The sequence below is a fragment of the Lepidochelys olivacea genome (assembly GCF_965140295.1).
Source record: "Lepidochelys olivacea isolate rLepOli2 genome assembly, chromosome: 9".
Lineage (NCBI taxonomy): Eukaryota > Metazoa > Chordata > Testudines > Cheloniidae > Lepidochelys > Lepidochelys olivacea.
This window is the reverse complement of record NC_140419.1, coordinates 25,617,458-25,640,724: the sequence shown is the minus strand read 5'-3', so window position 1 is coordinate 25,640,724 and position 23,267 is coordinate 25,617,458. Positions and strand designations below refer to the sequence as shown.

The window sequence follows — 23,267 nt, the reverse complement described above, 5'->3', positions numbered from 1 at the left end:
TGTACATTTATGATTACTACACTGTTTTTTCACTGATTCTATGAGTTGTCACATTGTAGAATAACAAGTGGGTGTTTTCACAACTGCTTAGCACTCTGCAGCATATGTTGTAAACTAATAAAGATGAATTATTTTCCAAATAATAGAATTTTATTCATAATAAAACCAGTACAAAGAAAAAGTGGTGTAATTTAAAAGCAAATACATTAAAAATGTAATAAATTAATGGAACAGAAATTTACAAGGAGAAAGAAAATTTTACCTACTCGTACTGTAACTGTGGCTTTCCCAGGTCAGTGCATGTGAAGCTGTGGTTGTCCTTAATGTCCCCTGGGATGGAGTGGCAGGGGAAGGGATGTGGCCCCTGATGCCATGTGGAATGTTGGGTGGGATGTAAGGAGATGCTGTGCTGGAGTTCTCTATGGATTGCCAAGGGAGGCGAGTCCATGATTGTAGAACCTGCAGATCCACAAGTGTCTGCAGCATCTATATTTGCTGCCAGAGAAGCCCCCTTATGTCCTGGTGCATCTCCCTCTCCTTTTTCTGCTGGGACTCCTGGGCCTCTCTCCTGTCCACTCTTTCCCTCTCCAGGGTGTATGCAGTGTTCACCCTCCAGACCCATTTCTCACGGTCTGATGCAGCACTGGCTTGCAGAGTCTCATTGAACACGTCACCCCCAGTCCTCTTCTTTCTTCTCTTCCCCCCTGCCCTGCCCCCCGCCCCACCCCGCTCAGGTGTTCCACAGTGTGGAGGGGTACCACTCAAGGCTGCAATGGGAGTGGCTGCAGATAAAACACAGAATTACCACTGTCAGTATAGTCACACTGGAAAGCAAAAGTTAAGATTCAGATCTCTCTTCCCTTGCTCCCCTAAAGTGTAAACAAGACATGCCTATTGACATTTCTGCTTCAGAGTGCTTGTGCACAGCACCACTCACAGAACCAGCCGTGGAGAGTATTCCGGCTGGGGTAATGACAAGGGAATTGCTCAGCTGCATGAAATGGCACTGAATACTGGCATCTTTTTCCACAGGTGGTGGTGATTTTAGCTGATATCTCACTCCTGAGGGTAACAAAAGCACAGAGAGCACAGCGGCTGCTCGCATCCCGAAGCCATCCGGGCCCATATGCTGCTAGCCTGTTTATTGCAATGGTGTCACCTGAAGTTATCACTAACTGGCATGCGAAAGTGTCCTACCACAGAGGAAGAAATAAGGTTGCCATCCCTAAAAGCCTTAGGGAGAGGATTGCAGAGTAATGAAAGGCTCATTGTGATCTCTCAGGAGGATTCCAGGGACATCTCTGCACATAAACAAAATGCTCCACATGACCTCCCCTGCCTAACTCTACAGAGGCATGAACGGAAGATAACTCCACCTCTGGCTGCATTGCTACCTCTTCTAGTATGAGTAAATTAATGAAAAGTCAGCTGTGTCCTGCTGAGTTGGGGAGATGGGGTACCATCAGTACATACAGCATTGTAATGGGAAATACAATTACACAATTACCTTAGGTTCCTTCCCCTGCATCAGGCTCACCCATGTTTGACTGTCAGGACTGACCAGACTGCAGTAAAGTCTCAGCAGGTCCTGGTTCATGACACAGTGGGACCTCCTAGTCGTATGTCTCCCATCCTCCTCCTCTTACTTCTCCACTTCATCCTCGCTGTTCATGCCAGGGGCCTGTGACTTGTGCTTCTCCGAGGTATCCACGGTGGTCTGTGGGGCGGTGGTGGGGCCTCCGCCAAGTAGGGCATGCAACTCTTCGTGAAAAGCAGCAGGTCTGAAGCTTGCCACTGGATTAACTGTTCGCCTCCCTGGCCTTCTGCTATGCCTGCTACAGTCCCTTTGCTTTCACGCGGCGCTGCTGCCGCTGGTTCCCGTCGTGCCCCTTCTCCTGCATCCCCCGAGCAATCTGCTCGTAGGTGTCCACGTTTCTACAGCTGGTCCGTAGCTGCGCCTGCACAGCCGCTTCTCTCCACAGGCCCAGAAGATCCAATAGCTCCTGTCTGCTCCAAGCCAGAGCGCATCTGGAGCGCGTGGTCAGCGGGACAGTTGCAGAACAATGGAGACCTGCTGTGTGGGGGCTTGCCAGGATGGAGAATCACAAAAGGCATTTCAAAAATTCACTGGGCTTTAAAGGGGAGGGAGGGACTTTCAGTGTCTGTGACCTTCTAAGCAATGGAGTTCACAACTGTGACCAGGGCAGGCAGTGTTGGGCCTTGTGGGGCAGCTGCTGGAGACTGTTTGGGTTGCCACAAGTAACACAGTGTCTACACTTATGCTGTGTCAACCTCACTACATCAACCATGGCTCAGTGCTGCTCAGGGATGTTGCCGGCACCCAGTGCCGAGAGGCTGAACAACAGCTTGAGTGGTTCGTTACCCGGTGTGCAACACCCAATAATCACAACGGGGTAGAGAAGCAGAAAAGTTTATTTGCAGCTGCAAAAAGGTACAGGGAGAATAAAATCTCAAATCCTGCACAACAGAGCAGGAAGTTACACAGGCTTTTATACATCCTTTTTCCCAGCATACTTATCCAATAGCAAGCTGCCCCAAGTATCCATATAGCCAGCCAATCCAGTTCCCAGCTAGTTTCCTGATTCTCTGTATCATTTGTTAAACTATACATAAAGCTGCTTTATTCAGCATTGTTCTTCCATATCTCCCCTGTTTGGCCTTGCTTAGTTTCAGGCAGTCTGACTCTGCAACATACTGTTGCAGATTCTCAGCATAACTGCTGTGTGTGCCTCCAGGCTGGGGGGGCCAAGGATGCTTGGGCCTAGTACGCAGAGCTGCTGCGAGTGCCTCCAGGCAGGAGGGGGGGCCAAGGACACCTGGGCCTAGTGCGAGGGGGCTTTATCGACACTCGTGGTCTTCCATCCCCTCGAGTTACCTAGCGGCCATGCCCCAGTGTCCCCAACAGGGAGGTGATGTTACTGTGTCACTGTAACAGGGAACCTATATCGGTGGGAGACAAGTTAAGTGTAGACACATGCACAACTAGGTCTGTGCAAGGCAGCTTACAGCAGCCTAACTCTGTAGTGTAGACAAGTCCTAATATATGAACCAGGAGAAAATGAAGCAAGTTTTCTGGAGCACTTTGCAAATGGCTCGTGTCTGTTGAATAATTAAGACATGGGTGTTCACACTGTTTCAAATGTTTAATTGTAGCAACCATTTTAAAACAAAACATAAAATAGATGTTTAATACATTACCAAATTATTTACAGAATCGTCACTGAAGAAAATGTATTTATTATAGACCAGTAAGATAGTACTTTACAGTTAGGTCAAGTTGAGGGCTGCATCTAGATTGCATTTGAATCCCTCCTAAATACAATCAGATGTTAACACACCATCAGTTAATATTTTTCCTATACACAGTACTAATCTCTCTTGGGGAGGGGGAGGAGGTGGTAAAAAGAACCAATCAACAAAGAAGACTCCAAGGTAATGATGGATTAACCCTTTTTGGTGCCCTGGGGGGAAGATGTTGCCCCTCTAGCCCACTCTCCCTATGGGTATGTTGCCCCAATTGGGACACTACCTAGGATATGGGTGCTGAATTTAGCCAATAAATAAAACTTTAAAATATATCCAGGAACACATTGGACACATGTTCAAGTAATCAGATGGCATCCAGTGGGCAAGAGCAAAACATACCAACAAGTCAAAGCAAAAGGAAAGTGGAGCCACGTTAAGAGAACTTCATCTGTGTATTGCTTTTCAATCTTGGCTACTGGATTTCACCCTTCATTTCCTGTTGTCCTGGGCTTGGGGTAATGTGGCCCATAGATTAATAAATGGCTGCTCTGAGGAAAGCACTTGCTTAAATTTAGTTTGGATTTTTTTCCTGCGCTGAACAAGGCTGTGAGAAAAGTTGCCATCTCATTTTTGAGCCAAGCATTCCAGTTTTAAAGAATGCCATGTCTTCTTGTTGGGCCCCAAGACTTGCATCTAGCAAGATGTTTACAATCTTTTGATCTGGTGCTTTAGACTGGAATTCAACTGAGAAGGGCTTATCAGATCAAACTGTGCTCCTACACTGCCTTCTACCTGCTTTCTGTAGAAGACAGCAGAAAGCAGTAATTTCAGAAATAGCAGGGTGCCTATTCACAATTTGTAGAAAAAATATAGTTGAATAGATCTTAGAATGGATTTTTCTTAACAATATAGTTTCTAGTTAAATCTGAAATGAAGAAGCAGCTATAGTGTTACCACCCTCAATTTCAGTGTAGAAGGGCAGCACATTAAACCACGACTCATAGCACAGTGTGATCCATCTCTATCTTAGCAACCTCCAGTCTTTGGGCCTCATTCTCCTCAGATTTACACCAGTGTAAACCCAGTGATTTCAATTGAATTATTTCTAACTTACACTGGTGTAACTGAGAGGGGAATCAGGTCATTTGAGTTCACACCTCAATATTGAGGGTTAACTGCAAAGAAAAATAAAGTCAGCCCATGTTTTGTTTTGCTTCTTTGTGGTCTCTAAATAAGGTCTGAAAGGGTTTCTGCTTATTTCCCCCCCATCCCCTAGAAATTCAGGCCTTTTCTAGACTTCTCTCCTGGAAAATTTGGGATCATTCTAGCTCTATAAGGGATTAGGGCATCACATATACCATGAAAATGAAAGCTGATTGAGAGGGAATGTGATTTTTGTTTAAAACTCTTAATTTTGTTCATCCCTATTTAACTGAAATGCCTGACAAACAGATGGAAGAAAAGGGCTTGATGCATCATTTTGCTACAGTCCATTTGCTAGACTGATACAAAGGGGTCAAAGAACAAGTGTAACCCCTCCCTTCCGGCTCTACCAGCTCTGCAGCAGGCTCCTCCCTCCGGTAGCACTGGGGGCTGTGGAGGGAGGGATAACAGACCTCTTGAAGGAGGATGTGTGGCTGGGACAGACCTTCACCTCAGCCATACTGTGACCCTGCAATGGCATGTAGGGACTATCGCAGCAAAGGTGCAAGTTAGGGCAACTCTCAGGGTTGTGCCATGGGTTGCACCATCCCTGGCAGCCTCTGCAGAGGTGGAGTGCATGTCACCTACACTTTCTATGCTAGCGCTTGCATGGGGATGACTCTGGCCTTGATAACCTTTAAAGATGAAGGCAGCTGCATTTTATGCAAATTAAGCATGATGGGATGGCTCCTGGCATGCTGCCAACATGACCCTTGTTTGGATCAAGTATGGACACCCTGTAAGATTGGAAAGCTTCTTTTTCTTACATGGGAAGAGAAGGTGGGGGCAGGAAGCGGGTTCCTTAGATTCCATGGGATAAGTAAACTGAACATTGATACACGTGTACACAGGAATGTTGAGCAATTAGAACCTTGTTGAAATACATGTTACCATATCTACAGAATGTGCATGCTTACATTTCAGCTACCCAGATTCAAAAGTTGATATTATAATGGTTAGTTACTTATGTGGTACATTGGAATTGTGTACATAACAGTGGAAACTTAAAGCACTTAGGCCTCTTTTAATCCTGTATTTAACCAAATCCTGTATTCAGCTTTTGACTTTAGCTACTGTTTTCTGATAAATACTTCAGGCACAAGACATCAGTCATAGCAGAATTGTGACAGAAGCACAAAAAATGTTAAGAATCTTTCCTTGGATGGGAATGGTTTGATCATTCAGTTTTCACAGGTTTCCATGGGTAGATTGCCCAGTGCCAACAAGCAACCAAAGCAGCTTCTAAGCTTCTATTCAGAAAAGGTTTTAGAAATTATAGTAACAAAAACCAAAAGCTAAAACACAACCACCACCAGTGTTGCAATTCTCTAATCAATATTATAAAAGCAATTAACTATTTGATGTTTTCCCACCCATACATTTTAAAAAACCTACTTATTGGTATAGTCCAGTGGTTCTCAACCTATTTACCATTGTGGGCCATGTATGCAGCTCTCTGTTATTTGGGCCTCATCCATACAGTGTATCTGTATGGCCCTGAGGATGTCACATGAGCAAGCAGCCCATTGGTCGCAGGTTGGGAACCATTGGTATAGCCAAACAAAATAAAATTTCATGTTACAGAAGAGAAAAGTCATTGTGTTTGATAGATCAATTGAATGAGAGGAGGAGTGTCAGTCAAATCAGATTTACTACTCTAAGTGTCTTTTAATTGCTGTTGCCATCTTCTTCCCTTTTTCTGTATGCTTTATTTAACAATTGTATTTCTTCCTGATAACCATCTCTCTCCATATGCTGCTTTTTACTATTCCGCCTATGAGCTTCAACGGTATCTGGAATTGATATGTTAATATCGCTGTCAGGATTGTTTGATGGTATAAAGAGAGAGTAGGAAGCAGTTTCTCCTAAATCACATGAAACAAACCTGTTTTCTTTCCGTGAATAACGCAAGGACGGGGATCTGACCTGGGTAGAGGACTGGCTGATATTACTGATGATTGATACAGTATCCATGGCCTCTTCATTGTCGCAAATTTCAAGAACTTCTAAATGAATTTTAACATTTGTGTCTGCAAATGTAGTAGGAGAATCCTCAGGGTTTGGCTCATGACCAACACTCTTGGATCGATATACTTCAATTTTCTTTGATGTGGGTGTTATTTTTTGCCCTTCAGTGCTTACCTCGTAGGTAGATAAAGAGAGAGTTTTTCCCGTGGGTGCATGGAGAGATACAGTCCCTTGAAATGCACATAAAGGAATAGCTAAGGCCCCACCTGAGCGCTGGAAAGAAACAGAATTGCCATTATTTAATGTTCATTTCTGAAGTCAAAATCCATTATAAACAAGCCAATTATGCCTAGTTTATTAGCTTGCTTTCACTACTGTGAACATGAGAAGCCTGGTATTTAAATCAACAGTATGACTTTTTTAAAGGGTGAAAACAATAGGTGCTTTAAAGTGAGCAAGGCTCTTTATGATGCATTTTAATATAAAAGGCAAGATTATTATTATAAAAGTGACTATGACTCAGTTATATGCATGGTCACAAAGGTCTTAATTATAAGATTTCTATAGGATTCAAATTTCATCAAAGCCTGGTCCACATGAGGATCAGGACTGAGCTAGCTATGAACATATTTAAAGCACAGTTGGTAATGGGAGGTTCTGTCAGTTTCCCAAGCCAGTATGGGCCGAGGGGGAAGGAGAGGGAATGGTCAGAAGGGTGCTAGATAAATTTTGCCAATCTGTAGCACAGATTTATAACAGAACTAACTTGGTTACAGATAAATTGTGTTAGAACCCTGCTAGCAACTACCATGCTTCAACGTGGTTGTACAGTAACGACCACTGTTCTGCTCCCAGAGCAAGACAGGATTTTAAAGGGTTGCAATCCCCCCTGCAACAGAGGAACAGTCATGATGTTAAAACCATTTGAAAATAAACTCCATTGCAGTCCTGAGGTACCCTGTGTAAAGCTGCAGCTAGGAATTCTTAGCATTTGTATTTGAGTTTACACAGAGAAAAGTCTCTCCAAAGGTTACATTCCTCCCAAAAAACATGTTAGAAAAGGTACAGGCATTACAAAGAGAGTCATTGAAAGAATCTGCATGAAAAGCACTAGAAGAAATTGAGCACTTCTATATGGACGGAAGTAGCACAGCCTCCTGGGGTTCGTCTGTATATTTTGTGTCCCCCTCTGTGCCTGATCCACAGAGAAGGATCATCGATTACAGCTCCTTGCTTCAGAGCCTGGGACTTTAGCTCAAACTGCGAAGACTCAGTCTTTTAACTCTGGAGGTCTCCAGTTCAATCCCTGGTATTGGGCATGCTGGCAACTGTGACAGTAGTAACTGTACTCCTTGCAAAGCTACAGATGACTGAACTACCTGGAACACAGGGATTGGAGAGTTGCCCCTGCCTGCAGGGCTTCTCTACCTCCTGCTCTCCAGCAGATCTGCTACAGTTTGCACCTGGAGTGTCCCCAGGGGGGCAGTGGTCAGCATCTCTAATTAGCCTTATTCCAAGGCAGGAGGAGCTTTGCCCAAGGCAGACTGTCTCAGGCAGATGAATACTTGGGAATTTTGCAGTGGGCCACCCTGGGAGGAGGTGCCAGAATAGTTAAGAGGAGGGATGCAGGGCAGAGGAGAAGATCTCTGTGACTCTGGAAAGCTGCAGAGCGCAAATCCACACCCCCAGACACTTAGGTATGTCTACATTGGAGCTGGAAGGTATAATTTCCAGCCCAAGCAAATGTACCTGCAGCAGCTTTGATTGAGCTAGCACCCTAAAAACAGACGTATAACCCTGGTAGCGGGAGCAGTGAGAGGAACTAGTCACCCTGAGTATGTATCTAGGGTCCTGGATGGGACTGTACTAGGGGTGGCTAGTCCCTCTCGCCACAATGGCTACCCCTTCTATTTTTAGCATGCTAGCTCAGTCAGAACCAGTGCGGGTATTTCTACTTGTGCTGGAAATTACACCTTCCAGTTGCAGTGAAGACAGACCTTAAGGGTCTGCCCCCTCTGCAGGTAAGGCCTCAGGTAGCTCTTTGAGAGTCACCCAGCTTTCCTCCCTGCTCATGTTATGGGTCCAACATAGCTGGCTACAGGAGCAGCTGCTGTACACAAGGCTGAAGGTTCAAGAATCAACCACCAGCCCCAGTGTCTCTTCTCTGGACCCCTTCCCCTCCCGCCACTCCAATGCAGTAGTCTTAGCTTTTTGGTAAACTGGGGGATGAGGAGGGGAATGAAGTAACCAGAGGAGGAAGGGAGAGGAGAAGAATCAGCCAAAAGGGGGCTGGCAATAAACAGAAAGAAAAAAGATGTCAAGAAGGGAAAAACCTGCAAACAAACAGACAACCAGGACTGGAGGGAGAAAATGGACAGAAAGAAATGGACAGAAAAAGAGCGATGTCAGCAAATTTGTTAAGACGTGGAACAAGTTTATAAGGCAGGCAGAGTGGGGGCAGCACCTACTAGCCCTCTAACCCTTCCCAAGGGAGGGCTTTAAAAAGGGACTGGATGGAAAGGCTCCAAGGTCAGCAGAATTTCCCTCTGATTTGTGCTACTGTTGTGATGAAGCCACGTACAGCTGGCAGACATGAATATTGGATAAATCCTACACTGTGGAGAGGTCAGAGTAAAACCCTAGTTCCTCAGTTCCAAAAACCACAAGCCTTCACTGCTTGAGTCAAAGGGACACTCTCTCAGCTAATGCTAGCAGAGGGGCCATATTCTGTCTAATGGCTAACTACTAGAAAGGAACCAGGTAAAATAAATGGAAGCAGGGATGTGTATTGGGATTACTTGGGAACTGAAAGAGGGTTCCTCCATTTTGACTGGCCTTGATTTTCATCTTCTTTCACAGTCAAGCTGAGCAAATCTTTAGTATCAAAGCAGCTTAGCCCATTGACATGAAAGGTAAATTTGCTCTTGAGAGGGCAAGGAAGGCAATTATTTGCTGGTTGTTAAGGAAAAGATCTTGTGATGCAACCTGGTAGAATGAGTCAGGAGTTTTACAGGGCTGCCATGCTGATAATCAAGTTGTATGAATCCTTAACACAGATATGAAAAGGCTGCACTTGCAAAGAAAAATGGGATCCTATTATGCAAGAGAATCTTATTAGACTCAGGCCTAGTCTGGTGCTTGGACAAAGCAACTAGCCTGAAAAGAAGTTGATTTGCCCTGCCAGAAATTGGCCTACCCTGCTGGAAGGAAATAAAAATAATATTTGCCTTCTTTATAGATTTGTCAGAGAAAGAATTTGTCAAGAATTCATCCAGTTTAAATTAAGTAACAGAGGCAGCTTATGTTCTGTGTCTGGGTCCAACTTTTAGTTCTGTCTATAAGTGTGTGAAAGCCAGATTCAATTCACAGTGTAAAACTGAATTCATAGGGAGGGCAGAAACGGTGTGCCTTGCAGCAGTGGACGATAGTAGGACAGAGAGTGAAGTAGTTCATAAATTAATTTCCAAATAACTGATAAGACCTAGGACTCAATTCTCAGCCCTGGCTCTAGCTACTTTCTTTGTGCTGTGCAAGCTCCTAGTCCGCACCATTTGAAGTTCTCTGTTCAAGGGTCTATTAGTGTCTGCATTTCTGGCAGCTAATCTGGTTCAGAGTCTGGAGTACTTTCTAAAAAACACACTTAGGTTGTGAAGGACATCTGGAGTGTATGAAAAAACAAGATCAATAAGGACTGAACATGCTAGCACCTATTAAGTGTAAGGTTAGATTCTCGTTTAAGATATTACTAATTTGTAAAATTGGATGTCTTAAAGACAGAGTAAATCTGAGGCCTTCAGAGTGAATTCTTTCTTGAACAGAATGAGTAATTGCCACTGCCATAGTTCTCGCTGCTCTTTCTGCATAGTTTATTTTTGAGTAAGAGATCAACATCCATCTTAAGTAGCCAAATGTTCATGCCAAATTTATGTTTTTCCAGTGTTCAATGAACTATATAATTTCAATAGTTACATCATAATTTACCTGTGTATTAATGGCCAATAAATATTATTAATCGTTATAGCCATTACAGCTGTAGCAGACACAGAATTTAAAGCATAAACTCACAAACTGCCACTTAAATGGCCAGTAATCTATCCCCTGCATGCTTTAACAGAGCAAATGCTATTGAAACAAACATGTTAAAAATGCAAAATATTATGACAAAACTCCAAATCAACCTAGTACTAAATAAAGTTAATAGGCCTTATATTGTCCCATAGTGTTTACTAATAGAGCTGGGGAGAGAATGGCTCTCCCATCCCAGGAACATTTTTGAGATTTCAAACTTTTTTCCCTTTCCCAAATTGGGATGAAATATTGAAATCTCAAAAAATGTTGTGAAGTGAAAAAAACTTTAAAATAAGTTGGATTTGGATCAATTGAAAATATTTCATTCTGATAATTCTGAAATGTTTAATTTTGATGTTGACTTTAAAACTATCTCTATAATTCACTCACATTTCAAAATGAAAAGCCATTGTGAACCAAAATCCAGAATTTATTTTGAAATGTTGAAGTGGGATGTGCTGTCAGTTTCAAAACATTTTTCCCAATTTTTTCAGAACTGATCTTTCTCATGAAGTTTCAGTTTTGACAAATTGTAATTTTTTTTCAACAAAACAGAAAAAAAATTTCAGCCAGCTCTGGTTACTAACTGCATCCCAGAGCATTCTGGGCTCTCTCTCCCTCTCTATAATATACATATAAAAGCAATACCTGTTACTGCACTAGGAGATGAAGTGAGAGCTAGGACAGAGATCTGAGTATTGATATTCCATATTCATACTGGCCGACCACATTAAAAAGTAGTGCTTCTGCGCTCTACTCTAGTGAAACTTGGTCAGCTCTAATTTGAATGTATTACTGTAGTCTTGCCTGGAAGTGACAGGGCTATGAAGGAAAATGGGGTCCCCTGGAGTGGTTTCAGCCTCCTGGCTAGCCAGAGATGAAAACCCTCTAAGCAGCTGACCTTCTTTGAACACTTGCGGAATCTAGTACCCTATTAACCTACTGAGTTAGCACAAGGCCATTAGTCCTCTATTTAGATCTCAGTAATGCAAACAAGATCTGACACTCCTTCATGTAGAGTTTGTAACTGAAAATGCACTGAACAACGTGAGCCAAAGGTTAAGGTCTATTGTGGATTCACATCTCTTACCTAGGTTGGTTTGCTTGTGTTGCAAATCTCATGCATGAATGAAACAGCCTAAGTAGAAACTGTATCTGACATATCATATTTAATATAAGGGAGAATGGACTTGGAAGAGGAAGAACTTTGTTCGTTCTGCAAGAGAGCAGACCAGATACAGGTCTTTTCTACACCCATGAAACCTGGAGTAACTCCATTGACTTCTGTGGAGTTACTTTGGATGTAAACTGATATGAATAAGAGCAAAGTGTGACCTTGGATTCTATTAAGCTTGATTATCTTTATAAAATAAGGTATTGTTTGCCTACAAGGATATAACAATAAATAGTGCGTCTTGTCATTGTTTGTCTACATCAGAGCTGGCTGTTCTTTTTATTTCTCTAAAGATGTCCATTATGGGTCTACTATTTCTACTTCAGCACCTCTAACTAATCCAATATTAAGTACAGCATTTGGAGTATGACTTCTGTCCAAAACAAGCCTGATTCTGGTACATTCCATGAGGCAGAATTTTGCCTTCTGTATCTTCGTAAACCTGATTTTATGTTTTGATTATAAATCTTTGAATGCAATTTGAATTTAAAAACATTAAGAGCAGGAAGCTGTCTGAGTAATTCAGTGATGGACTCCCATTTATTCTAGTCAGGTTCATTTACCACCCGCAGTGTAATCTAAGTGAAACAATGGTATCTGCAGATGTAGCAGGGATAGGATTCATTCTTAATACAATTAAATTTGAAAGCAATCAGCTGTTCTCTTTTTGAATAATCTACAAGGGCACTCTTCACAAGCCCAAAATGTTTTTGGAGGAAGACTCCATCCTTTCGTCTCTTTCAACATTGCTCCCTCCCTGCGCCTTATATTACAATGGTACACTTAAAAAACAACAACAACAAAAAGAGTATGATTTCTAAAATAAATTTAAAATTCAGACTGCTCCCACACAGTATATACTACAGCTCCTCTTTTAAAAGCATAATTATAAAGGTTCTTTAACTGAGGAATAGGAAGCCTACTGATAGTCTGATTCTCTTGATCACCTTCGGAGAGCGAGAATTTTGAAGATGTCTTGACTTAATGCATCATCCATTTGAATGCATCAGGGAATTATGCATTTGCATGGGGTGAACAGCTATTAGAAATAAAAAAAGCTCTCTCTTCCTAGTGAAAATGCTTTTTAGTATCCATGATATACGGGCAGTCTAGCAGTATATTAGATTTGCATATTAAAGTAGCATAGTCTGCTAGAGTAAGATTTAGAATATTGCTTCCAAATTCTTTAAGTCTAACACTGTGTTGGTTCTATGATGACTTGTTATAGTTTCATGGAGGCAGGCCACAGCAGCCCGATCTGCATGTGTTCTTAACAAATGCTGCCACTACCAGTCTTTTTTTTATTGTAACTCTTCAGGCCAAATGGACACTTGAATTCATTTCAGAAGAGCTAGTCCCTGTGTGGTAACGAGTAGCTCTTTCAAGAGCTTCTCATCACCTTCAACTCCCACTGTCACTGATGGGAACAAAGGATGTTCAGGCCTTTGAGGATCAGACACATACAGCATAGTGTCTCACGAGAGCTGTAGAATGGGGCCTAGGATCTGACCCTTGCTTCACAAAGAACAATTTGACTAGCAGTATGTACAGTGCACCTTAGATCAGTCAAGTTTGTTTTCGACTAAAATGTAAGTGCTTCGATCTGAGAAAAATAAAAAAATTGTTAATATTTTTAAAGATGTTTAAACATGTTATTTCTGCATCTGTGATGCCACGCCAGAAACATACGATTTAGTAAAAAATAAAGATTTGGGCCCCAATTCCATGTGCACAAGTCACACTAACTTCCCTAGGAGTTCCTTGCACTCAGTGTGTATGCAGAATCAAGCCCTTTATTTTCTATTTTATTGTGTGAACAGTGTGTACTTCCATCATGTCTTACCACAGGGCTCTTCATCTGTATGAATTCCTGTCTGGAATAGCTGAAGGCAATCCTGTCTGTTAGAATCTAGGATGTTGTTTTCACTGGAGGACTACATATACCAGTACATTCATTTTTTAACACGAAGAAATGAAAAGTTACAGTGGAATAAATAACAGATGTATTCATACCTCACATACATCATTCATACCTCAATGGAAGTCATTCCGAGCAAAGCAATCTCTGCACAATCCCTGCAGCAAATCCTTTTTTGTTCATGTAAGTCACACACTGTAGCCTATTATGACTGTGGAGAATCGAAAATACTCCTCCTTTTATGAGGCAGGTATGACCCTCCCCCCACTCACACATACAGAGTGAGTTAGATTCTCCCTCCTTTTCTGGCTACTTTGTGCTGCTGAGGCAGAATCTGAGCCTAGCTCACCAGCTGAGAATTCCCCCATGTTGTAGAGCTCTCAGCTGGTGAGAGACATAGCCAGCTCCTATGCCCACCTGGCCAAGGAGCCATGGCAAAGGCAGTGAACAAGGGGGGCAGCTGTGGTCTACCAATACAGCCAACTGGCACATGGCCAAGCTGTTGGTATAAGTTAGAGCTTCTCTACCACCAATAGTCTAGGACTGGTTCAGATTCACCATAAGAAACATGGAGACATGGCTCGCTCTCTGATGGCTTCCTCTTGCTCCTGTGCAGAGCCAATCACAGTGCAGGAAAGAGTCCAGGGCCGTGCCTTATCCATAAGATTTCATATCCAAAGGAAGCCAAGATAGAAAGAATGCTGGTGTGTGCAGCGTATAGCTTGTTTCCAGTGAAGCTAAAGTACAATGGCAAATTCTACAGCCTGACTCATGAGTAACTTGACTGAAATCACAAGAGAAAGGGCTGCAATATAAACCCCAGAGTCTTAGATGCATCCGGACACGTAAACTGCAATTCTTGTTATAACAAAGCTCTATTTATGGAGCCTAGTCTCTCTGCAGCCCGAACTCACTAGAAATGTTGCCTGAGTAGAAACTGATGGATCTGACCCATAATAAAGGTGTTCCGTGAGGAAAAAAAAGCTTTAGAATCTTCTGCTATATTTCCCTTTGCAAACTGGCAAAAAACTACTACTCGATCCACGTTTGCAAGAAATGTTGGTTATGCACACATGAAAGAGTAATAAAGTGATTTTAACTTGCAAGTACATAGTTAAGGGAAGTCGTAACATCATCACCTGCTGAAATAGAGCTTGCTCCTGCAAAGTGTCAGACACCACCTAAAAAGGTACCATATGCCTTTAACTTCCATTGATTTAAATAAGTGTTGCTGAGCACCTTGGGACCTCATGGTGAGGCCATTAATGTTGTGCTCCTCAGCTGGATCTCACTATAATCAATTATGTATTCTGCTTCCTGTGGGAATTATACTTCATGTGCAAAATACTTTTGGTTAGAAGTGTGGGTTGGGAGGAGATGAAGTATTTATTTCGCTAGAGGGAGCCTAGAAAATGAGGCAAAAAGTGTTGTTTGAGGATGATTTATTAATATACCTCAATTTCACCAGGGAAACTTTTCTATGCATATTTGACATTTTATACTGAACACAACTGACCTTATTCTATTCACACATGTGGAACCTGAACTCAGCGGGTATGAGTCTCCACTGCCTTGCACCCTGTGCAGTCATTTAAGCACATGCTTAACTCCTACTAAGCAGCATTTTAGGAAAGATTTGTTAGCAGGAACTACATAGTGGCAAAGGAAAAAATCCAGCTCCGTTCTCTGAATGTCCTTATTGATTATTAAAACACTCTATCCAGAGAATAAAGTCAAATCTGCTCCAAGAGTGTCTTCCGCCAGATAATACTTGTGTTAGCCTTGTGCTAAAAGCAGAGAAAAAGTGCTCTGCAACAAAACAGAGGTTGAACGATGGCTCAAGTAATTTCCGACAGAGTGAATTAGTGAGACAAAAATGACTGCAGCTATATTGCCAGCCCTAAGCATTCAAAAAAAATCATGAATTATGCCCTTCCCTCAATCACGATGTTTGCATAAGAATTGGAGATTAAGAAAAATACATTCTGGATTCTTTTTAATTTTCCTTCTGGTTTTGGAGCCCTTAGGTTCATGTTTTCAAGTTTTTTCTCTACAACCACAAGGGCTAGAAACTGCAATTTAAAAATAGAAGAAGACATTAAAAATATTAAAGGCAAAAATTATTCAGCATTAAGAATGAAATTGTTTTATCCTCATTATGTACTGTGCATCTATGATCTGTATTTATCATCCTCATTCTGAGGACCTTTGCACACCTACGCACAATAGGAGGGGATAAGGCCTGGCTGCCATAAATATTTATTCACACAACTATAAACACTGGGTGTGAATACCTGTTTCAGACTGGAGAATCATCCAGTGAGACCCGGATGATACTGAACAGGGACACTCTAGAAGTGGCTTCATCATTAGTTCATATAGAATTACACTAAGATCTCAGTTACACAAATGCAAATCTACAGTAACTGCACTGACGTCAGCTAAGTTAGAATAGTTTCTCATCAATACTTTATCACATTACAAACCAACAGTCTCCTCTCGAGAAGGCCACATATGAGCCTTTCCTTGTGATCTACCCTGTTCTTTGACATCCTAGTCTCATATCTAAATAGCCCCTGGGGTTTGTTTCCCCCTAGACCACTTCCTCTCCCTCTTCAAAGCCACATGAACAGAGTAAAGGTTGTAGCTAGCCTGCAGTCAGCCACTGTCAAAATAATGTAGGGAGATTTTCACCTATGACCAGCATTAAGTAATTGGGAATAGCAAAATGTTAGAAAACAGCCTTGTAGAGCTCCTTTATTCCTCAAAACAAAAAATAAAGCCAGACTGGAAGCACACGTGTTAGGAACACGTCTTTGGTGTTCCTTCTCCTCCTTCAAGAAAATATCTGAGGTATGCTACATCAAACTCAAAATCTTTTAACTGTGGAAGTAAATTAGGATTAATTGAATTTAATGCCACTTTAATTCTGAATAAGAACACCCACACAGACACTTAATGCAATTTAAGTAATCCATTTTAAATTCACACCCTTAATTTATTTGGATTAATTTTCTGAGTAACCCTGTGTAGACAAATCCCTAGAAGCAATAACCTTGTGAGAAGTAGAGCTTGGCCTGTCATCACAAATTGCTTCCTCACTTTCAACAGCTGTTGTTGACTTGTACCTCCTTGTATACACCTGTTTCCTAGCTCTGCTGGTTAACCCTTGCTTTGCCGGTCTGGAGCTCCAGGGCTTTCTGACCCTGTCACACTTGCCCCCCTTGGGACCTAGATGGGTACTATACCCTGTCAGAGGGTTAAAAATAGGTTTGTAACAAAAAGCTAGTTATAAACTTAAACACAGAGGGTGAAATCCTTGCCCTATTGAAGTCCATAGCAAAACCCAAAGAGTCTACTCCTTAATAATATAAGCTATGTAGTGCTTTTCATTCCTAGCTGTCAGAATACTTTATAAAGGAGGTCAGTCTTATCCCCATTTTACAGATGGAAAAACGGAGGCACACAAAGGCGAAGCGACACTCCCAAGGTCACCCAGCAGCAAAGCCAGGAATAGAACCCTGATCTCCTAGGCCAGTGCCCTGTCTGCTTCCCCTAATGGCAAAATAAAACTGAGTAAACCTCTAAAAGGTTTGTGCGCCTAATAACTTTAAAGGAATGCAGACTATAGCTGAACTATATTTTTAGAATGTTTCCACGGACGCCTTCACTGTTGCTTTTCATGGACAATGTTTTTTCTGTTTACTTTAAAATAGACTCTCTTCAAATCCCCTAAAATAAAAATTAACTGCAGTAACATTTATTACTGCAGTAATTTGGCCTTTGGAAGGCTGACTGCAGTAAATTTAGAGGCTGATAGCTAAAAGAACAGATGAGGTCACCCCAAGTGACTTGGAAACTAGTAATTGGGTAGGACAATGGCAATCTGTCCAGATCTGTACTTGGAGCAAATTCATATAAAAAGGAGCAACAGACACTGTTCAAAATAAGACAGGTTTCAGAGTAGCAGCCGGGTTAGTCTGTATTCGCAAAAAGAAAAGGACTTGTGGCAACTTAGAGACTAACCAATTTATTTGAGCATAAGCTTTCGTGAGCTAAAGCTCACTTCATTGGATGCATTCAGTGAGCTGTAGCTCACGAAAGCTTATGCTCAAATAAATTTGTTAGTCTCTAAGGTGGCACAAGTCCTCCTTTTCTTTTTTCAAAATAAGAGCTATACAAATATAAGTTGGCATCTGTGCTTTTTGTAGTCTGTTGTCTGCAAGAGAAGGGAATGAGCTCAGCAGCCAGCACTCCTTAATAGTCAGCAATTAGATAGTGCTACATGGGGGTATTTAGCCATGCCCTGCATTGGGGAAGCATAGCTGGGAAGTGCAAAATGCATCTCAGAGCCTTTGTGTCTCTCCTAACACTGACATTATCTGGGTTCCAGCCTGGTCCCTAGTAGAAACCAGAATAAGACAAAGGGTACTGTAATGCAGTGGTTCTCAACCATGGGTATACGTACCCCTGGAGGTACGCAAAGGTCTTCCCAGGGGGTCTACCAACTCATTCAGATATTTGCCTTGTTTTACAAAGTTTATAAAACGCACTAGTGAAGTCAGTACAAACTAAAATTTCATACAGACAAGGACTTTTTTATACTGCTCTATATGCTGTACACTGAAATGTAAGTACAATATTTCTATTCAAATTGATTTATTTTATAATTATATGGTAAAAATGAGAAAGACAGCAATTGTTCAGTAATGTGCTGTGACACTTTTGTATTTTTATGTCTGATTTTATAAGCAAGTAGTTTTTAAGTGAGGGGAAACGGGTACACAACACAAATTAGACTCCTGAAAGGGGTACAGTAGTCTGGAAAGGTTGAGAGCCACTGCTGTAATGTACACTAGCTGCCAACAGCTGCTACAGCATCCAGGGAACAGTCAAGCTCAGGAACCACCCTAAACCACCAACAATGTGGAAGAGCAGCACAGATGCTGCACAACTGGATCTCCATATACATAGGGAGTTCTCCAGTTCTAGTTAAACCAGGTCTAGAGCAGCTATGTGCTAAATACATATTAGTGCATCAGGCCTAGTATTTTCAGATGACCCTTGCAATTCATCAACAGCATTCTACAGATCTACATTTTAATTAAAGTTTTATACAAAATACAAGACCATGTTTATTCAGTCTTATATTTAGATATATTTTGTATACAGAAAGTTTTAACTGAAGATAAAGAAACACCATTTAAAAAGTTTTCTTTCATTCTCTTCAACTAAGCAAGATACCATTACTTGACCATCTTCATATTATTCAAATGACTACATGTTTTTTTTCCTGCTGTGAAATTTTACGAGAGCCATTCATCATGGGTCTCAGTTTCTTTACATTTTATAATTGCTGATGTCCTGCAGAATACAAGATGCTCTATCACTACACACTGCTTATGCTAACATTATTATAAACCATCAATATGGTGCTACAAAAAAGGATCTTTGTAGCTCAAATAGATTACATTTAAATAGGTCTTCTGCTGGCTGAATACCTGATGGTTCAGGGGTGCAAAATCGCGTGCATGACATCAGTACCGAATCACTGAGTAAAGAAACAGACTCGCCCAGCAGGACTTGGTGTTAGGTCTGGTTTTTGACAGACATTTACTTTCACTCTGAACACCCGTTTTACATGCTACAGTTACAGTGGAAAATAACCGAGAACACAGGACTGCTCATTTCGATCTGCGTGCATAATTTTTTTCAGGTGAGCAATTGAGAATTTGATCATTTTTCACTTCTTTTGGGCATCTGCTTTCATAATGCTGTTAGGTATTTATGGTAAATCATATAATAAACCATTTATCACACCCCAATAAAGAGTGTGTAAAATCATTAGTGTGCGGCTGCTCTGAATGTGTACCTATCCGAGATCACAGGTAAGTACTTGGAGTGGCTAGCCCCTCCCAGTGCTCCTGTTGCCACAGCTATCCTCTATTTTTTAGTGCGTTAGCTAGATGAGAGCTAGCCTGAGTATGTCTCCTTGAGCTGGGAATCACACCCCCCCTCGAAGTTTAGACATACCCATAGTGTAGAAGGAGCTTAGGTCATTTCATCAGAGTGATATCAATCTCGTTCATGGTATTGTCTGTTTACTCAGAACAGGCTGTCTGATATCAGTAGTGGCTTGGAGCAAGATTCGCTCTCATGTATACAAATATAGTTCTTCAAATACAGATGTGGAGGGATGAAATGTGTACCTTGATTTTGACGATAGCTTGGTATTCTTATGCTTTTCTGTGCTTTTTTGTGGGAGTTTAGTATTCATAAAAAGATGCTTCTTGAGTGTCAGCTCTGAACACTTATTTATTCACCAAAGAACTACAGAATAAGCAGCCACAATGCAAGACAGGCTTCCTCACACTATTGTGTCAATGTGACTGAGCCCTGACCTAGAGAGAGTTTCTCTAGAGCCTCGGCTACACTCAGGTTCCCAGCCCCTTCAAATTTTTCATTGTTACTACCACTAGTGCAATTCCATGGATTCTATCGATGGAGGGAACTTTCTAAGCCTTTTTTGTTTTGAGCACTTCTCTTTTCCAATACCCATCTATAGGAGCTAGTGTGTGGATATATAAGACAGAATGCCTCATTACCCTATGACACCAGTTTTATAGTGGTATAACTCTCATTAACAGCAGTGGAGTTATTTTTGATTCAATACTTTCAAAAGGGAGAAGACAATCAGGCAACAGACTCCTACATATCCAAGTCTCCAACATGCTGACTAGGAGGTACAATATACAGTCTCTTGGAACCTATTTCTTGAAAACATTAAATGAAAATGATTGGTGCCCTTTAAATTGTTTTTCTTTAAGGGTCTTAAAATAACAAAAAAAGGACAATGCTGCTTTCTAAGATACAAATTAAAATGGGTATCCTTACACATGCATCGCTGGATAATGAAGAGTGAGTCAGCAAGCAAGGTGAGGAGGCAGCTTTAAAAAAGGATTATTCATGCCTTTCTTATGTCCTTGAATTACTTCAGGTAAGTGAGCATTACACACACTCTGAGACGCTACCCTGCTCCTCTTCCTGAGTTATCTACCTTGGGGAGCAGTAAAGTACCCTGAAGAATGTTCAGTCTCTTTACAAGTTATGTCCACATGAAGTAGTACCAGAATTTTTGCCAAACTCTGACCAAGCATAAAGTAAGCAATGACAGTTCTAACTGTGAAAGTTTTGGGATGAATCCTTAACTGAGACAAAATTACTGTTACATAACATGGGTGTTTTGCCTGGTAAAGAACTGCTACATTTGGACCTTTGTTGTTTTTCGGTCAGACTGTCATTATTCACCAGCTTCAGTAAAATAGTTTTTCTAATTTTGAAAAAGTTTGCATTGTTCAGAGCTACCTAAACAGATCAGAAATCTCCACAGGTGCTGGAACTAGGGGTGCTGCCGCACCCCCTGGCTTGAAGTGGTATCCATCATATACAGGATTTACTGTTTGGTTCAGTGGCTGTCAGCACCCCCACTACACAAATTGTTCCAACACCCCTGGAAATCTCTGACCTTCAAACCCCCGCCACTACCCCAAACTACATATCCTCAGCTACTGGATTAAGGCATTTGTTCCCTTGAGCCAGTTTTACTTTTTAGCACTATTTATTTTTCAGTTCCGCTTCCCCTCTCTTCTTTCCCCCAGTGCTTTTAGAGCAAGGTCAGACAGTCTGACTCTCAACCTTCAAACCTGTATGACACAAAATGTGACGAAAGGACTGAAATGTTCTTAACATCTGTACCATACATAATGATAGATAATGGTGTGCAACTATAAAATCCATTTTTAAGGATGCCATCTCACTGTGTGAATTAGCTTTTTTAAAAAACTAGAAAGACAAATTCCATCATCTGCAGAAATAAGAATTCCCTCATATGGCTTATCAGCTAAATTTGAACTCCATATTCTGAGATCTCCAGCACAGATCTTTACTAGCTAAGCTAAAGGAGGAATTGTTATCCCCTAGGTGGACCACTCTGTAGAGATGGATTTAACACAAACTTGACTAGTGGATTACAAAACTATTTGCTAGACAATAGTAGTCTACTGGAGATCAGGAATCCCGGGTTTTACTTCTGTCTTTGGGAGGGAGTGTGTCTAATGGGTAGCACAATGACTAGAGACAGTATATCCAAGCCCGCAGATTTTGCACATTCATTCTGAGATGCAGTGTAGCTGAATGGATAAAACTTGGTTCTGTCACATCAGTGACCCAGGTGCTATTCCCAGCTGTGCCTGAAGTGACACCGAGGTGAGATCAGAACTCAGTGCACTTTCCCTACAGGGTTTTTAGATAGAAAATCTGGCAGCGTGGAAGAACACCTTTCTCAACATCTGTAAGTTTGATGATGAGGGAAAGGTACACTGTCTCTTAAAATGAATTATTTTCCAGTTAAAAAGGAAGATTTTAGAATGTATGAGACTGGAGTTACCTGGTGACTTGGGGAATACTGCATATACCTACCAGCATAAGCTTTGAACACACATTGCATTGGAACAGAACTGGAAGAAATATATTAGACAGTTTTATAAGACAGAAAGGGGTACATTTTCAATGTACTGTGTATGGATTTAGCCACTTGACTTCCATTAACATTAGTGGGAGAAGCAAGATATCCCTCGATAATTTTGATTGATCTACACTCTGATTTAGTACAAAACACTGCATCTGTTAATTCTGCCTCTATCCATATCTTTTCAGCAGAGACCTTGCTTGAAAAGAAAAAATTACAGAAAAAAAAATTACAGAAGCTTTATTTTTGTGTTAGTATTTTACCATAGTTAAAACAGAGGCAGAAACATAGCTCTTGGGGCAACAAGGTAGTCAGGCAAATCTACTAGAAGGTGACAGAGGAGCAAGGAAGGAACTTGAGAAGGAAGGGAGAAGAGGACAGAGAGGTGTCGGAGTATTTTTGCGAATACAGACTAACACAGCTGCTACTCTGAAACCTATAAATAGATGAGAAGTGACAAATAGGAGCACATGCCAATCTAAAGATAGATAACATATGAACTAGTATTACAAGATATGCATGTTCTCATTAATCAGATTAGCATTTAGTTTACCATGCTGATAACTTCCACTCGTTCCTGGATCACAGTGAGCCACATTCTGATCCCCTCACTCATCCTGTATAGGTCCTTGCTCCATAAGTAGTCCCACTGAGGTCAATGGGCCATGCAGAGTAGGGTGTTTCCAGAAACAGAGCTCTATATAAATATGGCATTTAAAGAAACCAGAAGAATCACCAAGGAAATTGTTCTATTTCTCTCTATTGTGACTGAATAGAAAATTAATTTTGAAAAAGGTTAATTTGTGGTTAAATTTCCTGATAGGGAAATTTGTGAATACAGCTGCCCACAGGTCTCTGAGCCTGAGCCACGCAGTAGATTTAATTTTGAGTAGATTTAATTTTGAGTCCTCCTCTGCTTGCCTCTCCGGGGACCAGCTATGTCACCGGGTGCTGATTTGACCAAAAAGGAGCAAGTGAATATTGTATTACTGTTATTTATATGGCACCAGCAGGGTGCTGGATCCTTTACAAACAGATGAGACTATCCTGTTGCACATGCTAAACAGACACAATACAGAAAAAGGATAGGAGCAGGTGCTATCTATAGCTCGTAAAAGATTGCATTCCTACAGGATTTAGGT

The 23,267-nt window shown here is 41.4% G+C and overlaps 1 protein-coding gene across 1 annotated transcript in view; it reads right to left on the bottom strand.

The window, feature by feature from the left end:
* Positions 1-3,181: 3,181 nt before the first annotated feature.
* The window catches only part of GPR149 (G protein-coupled receptor 149), a 36,878-nt gene continuing 16,792 nt past the window's right edge, over positions 3,182-23,267 (bottom strand). The window contains exon 4 of the mRNA XM_084640192.1: positions 3,182-6,711. Coding sequence (XP_084496318.1) covers positions 6,139-6,711 — 573 coding nt within the window. The 3' untranslated portion in view covers positions 3,182-6,138. The remainder of the gene's footprint in view (positions 6,712-23,267) is intronic.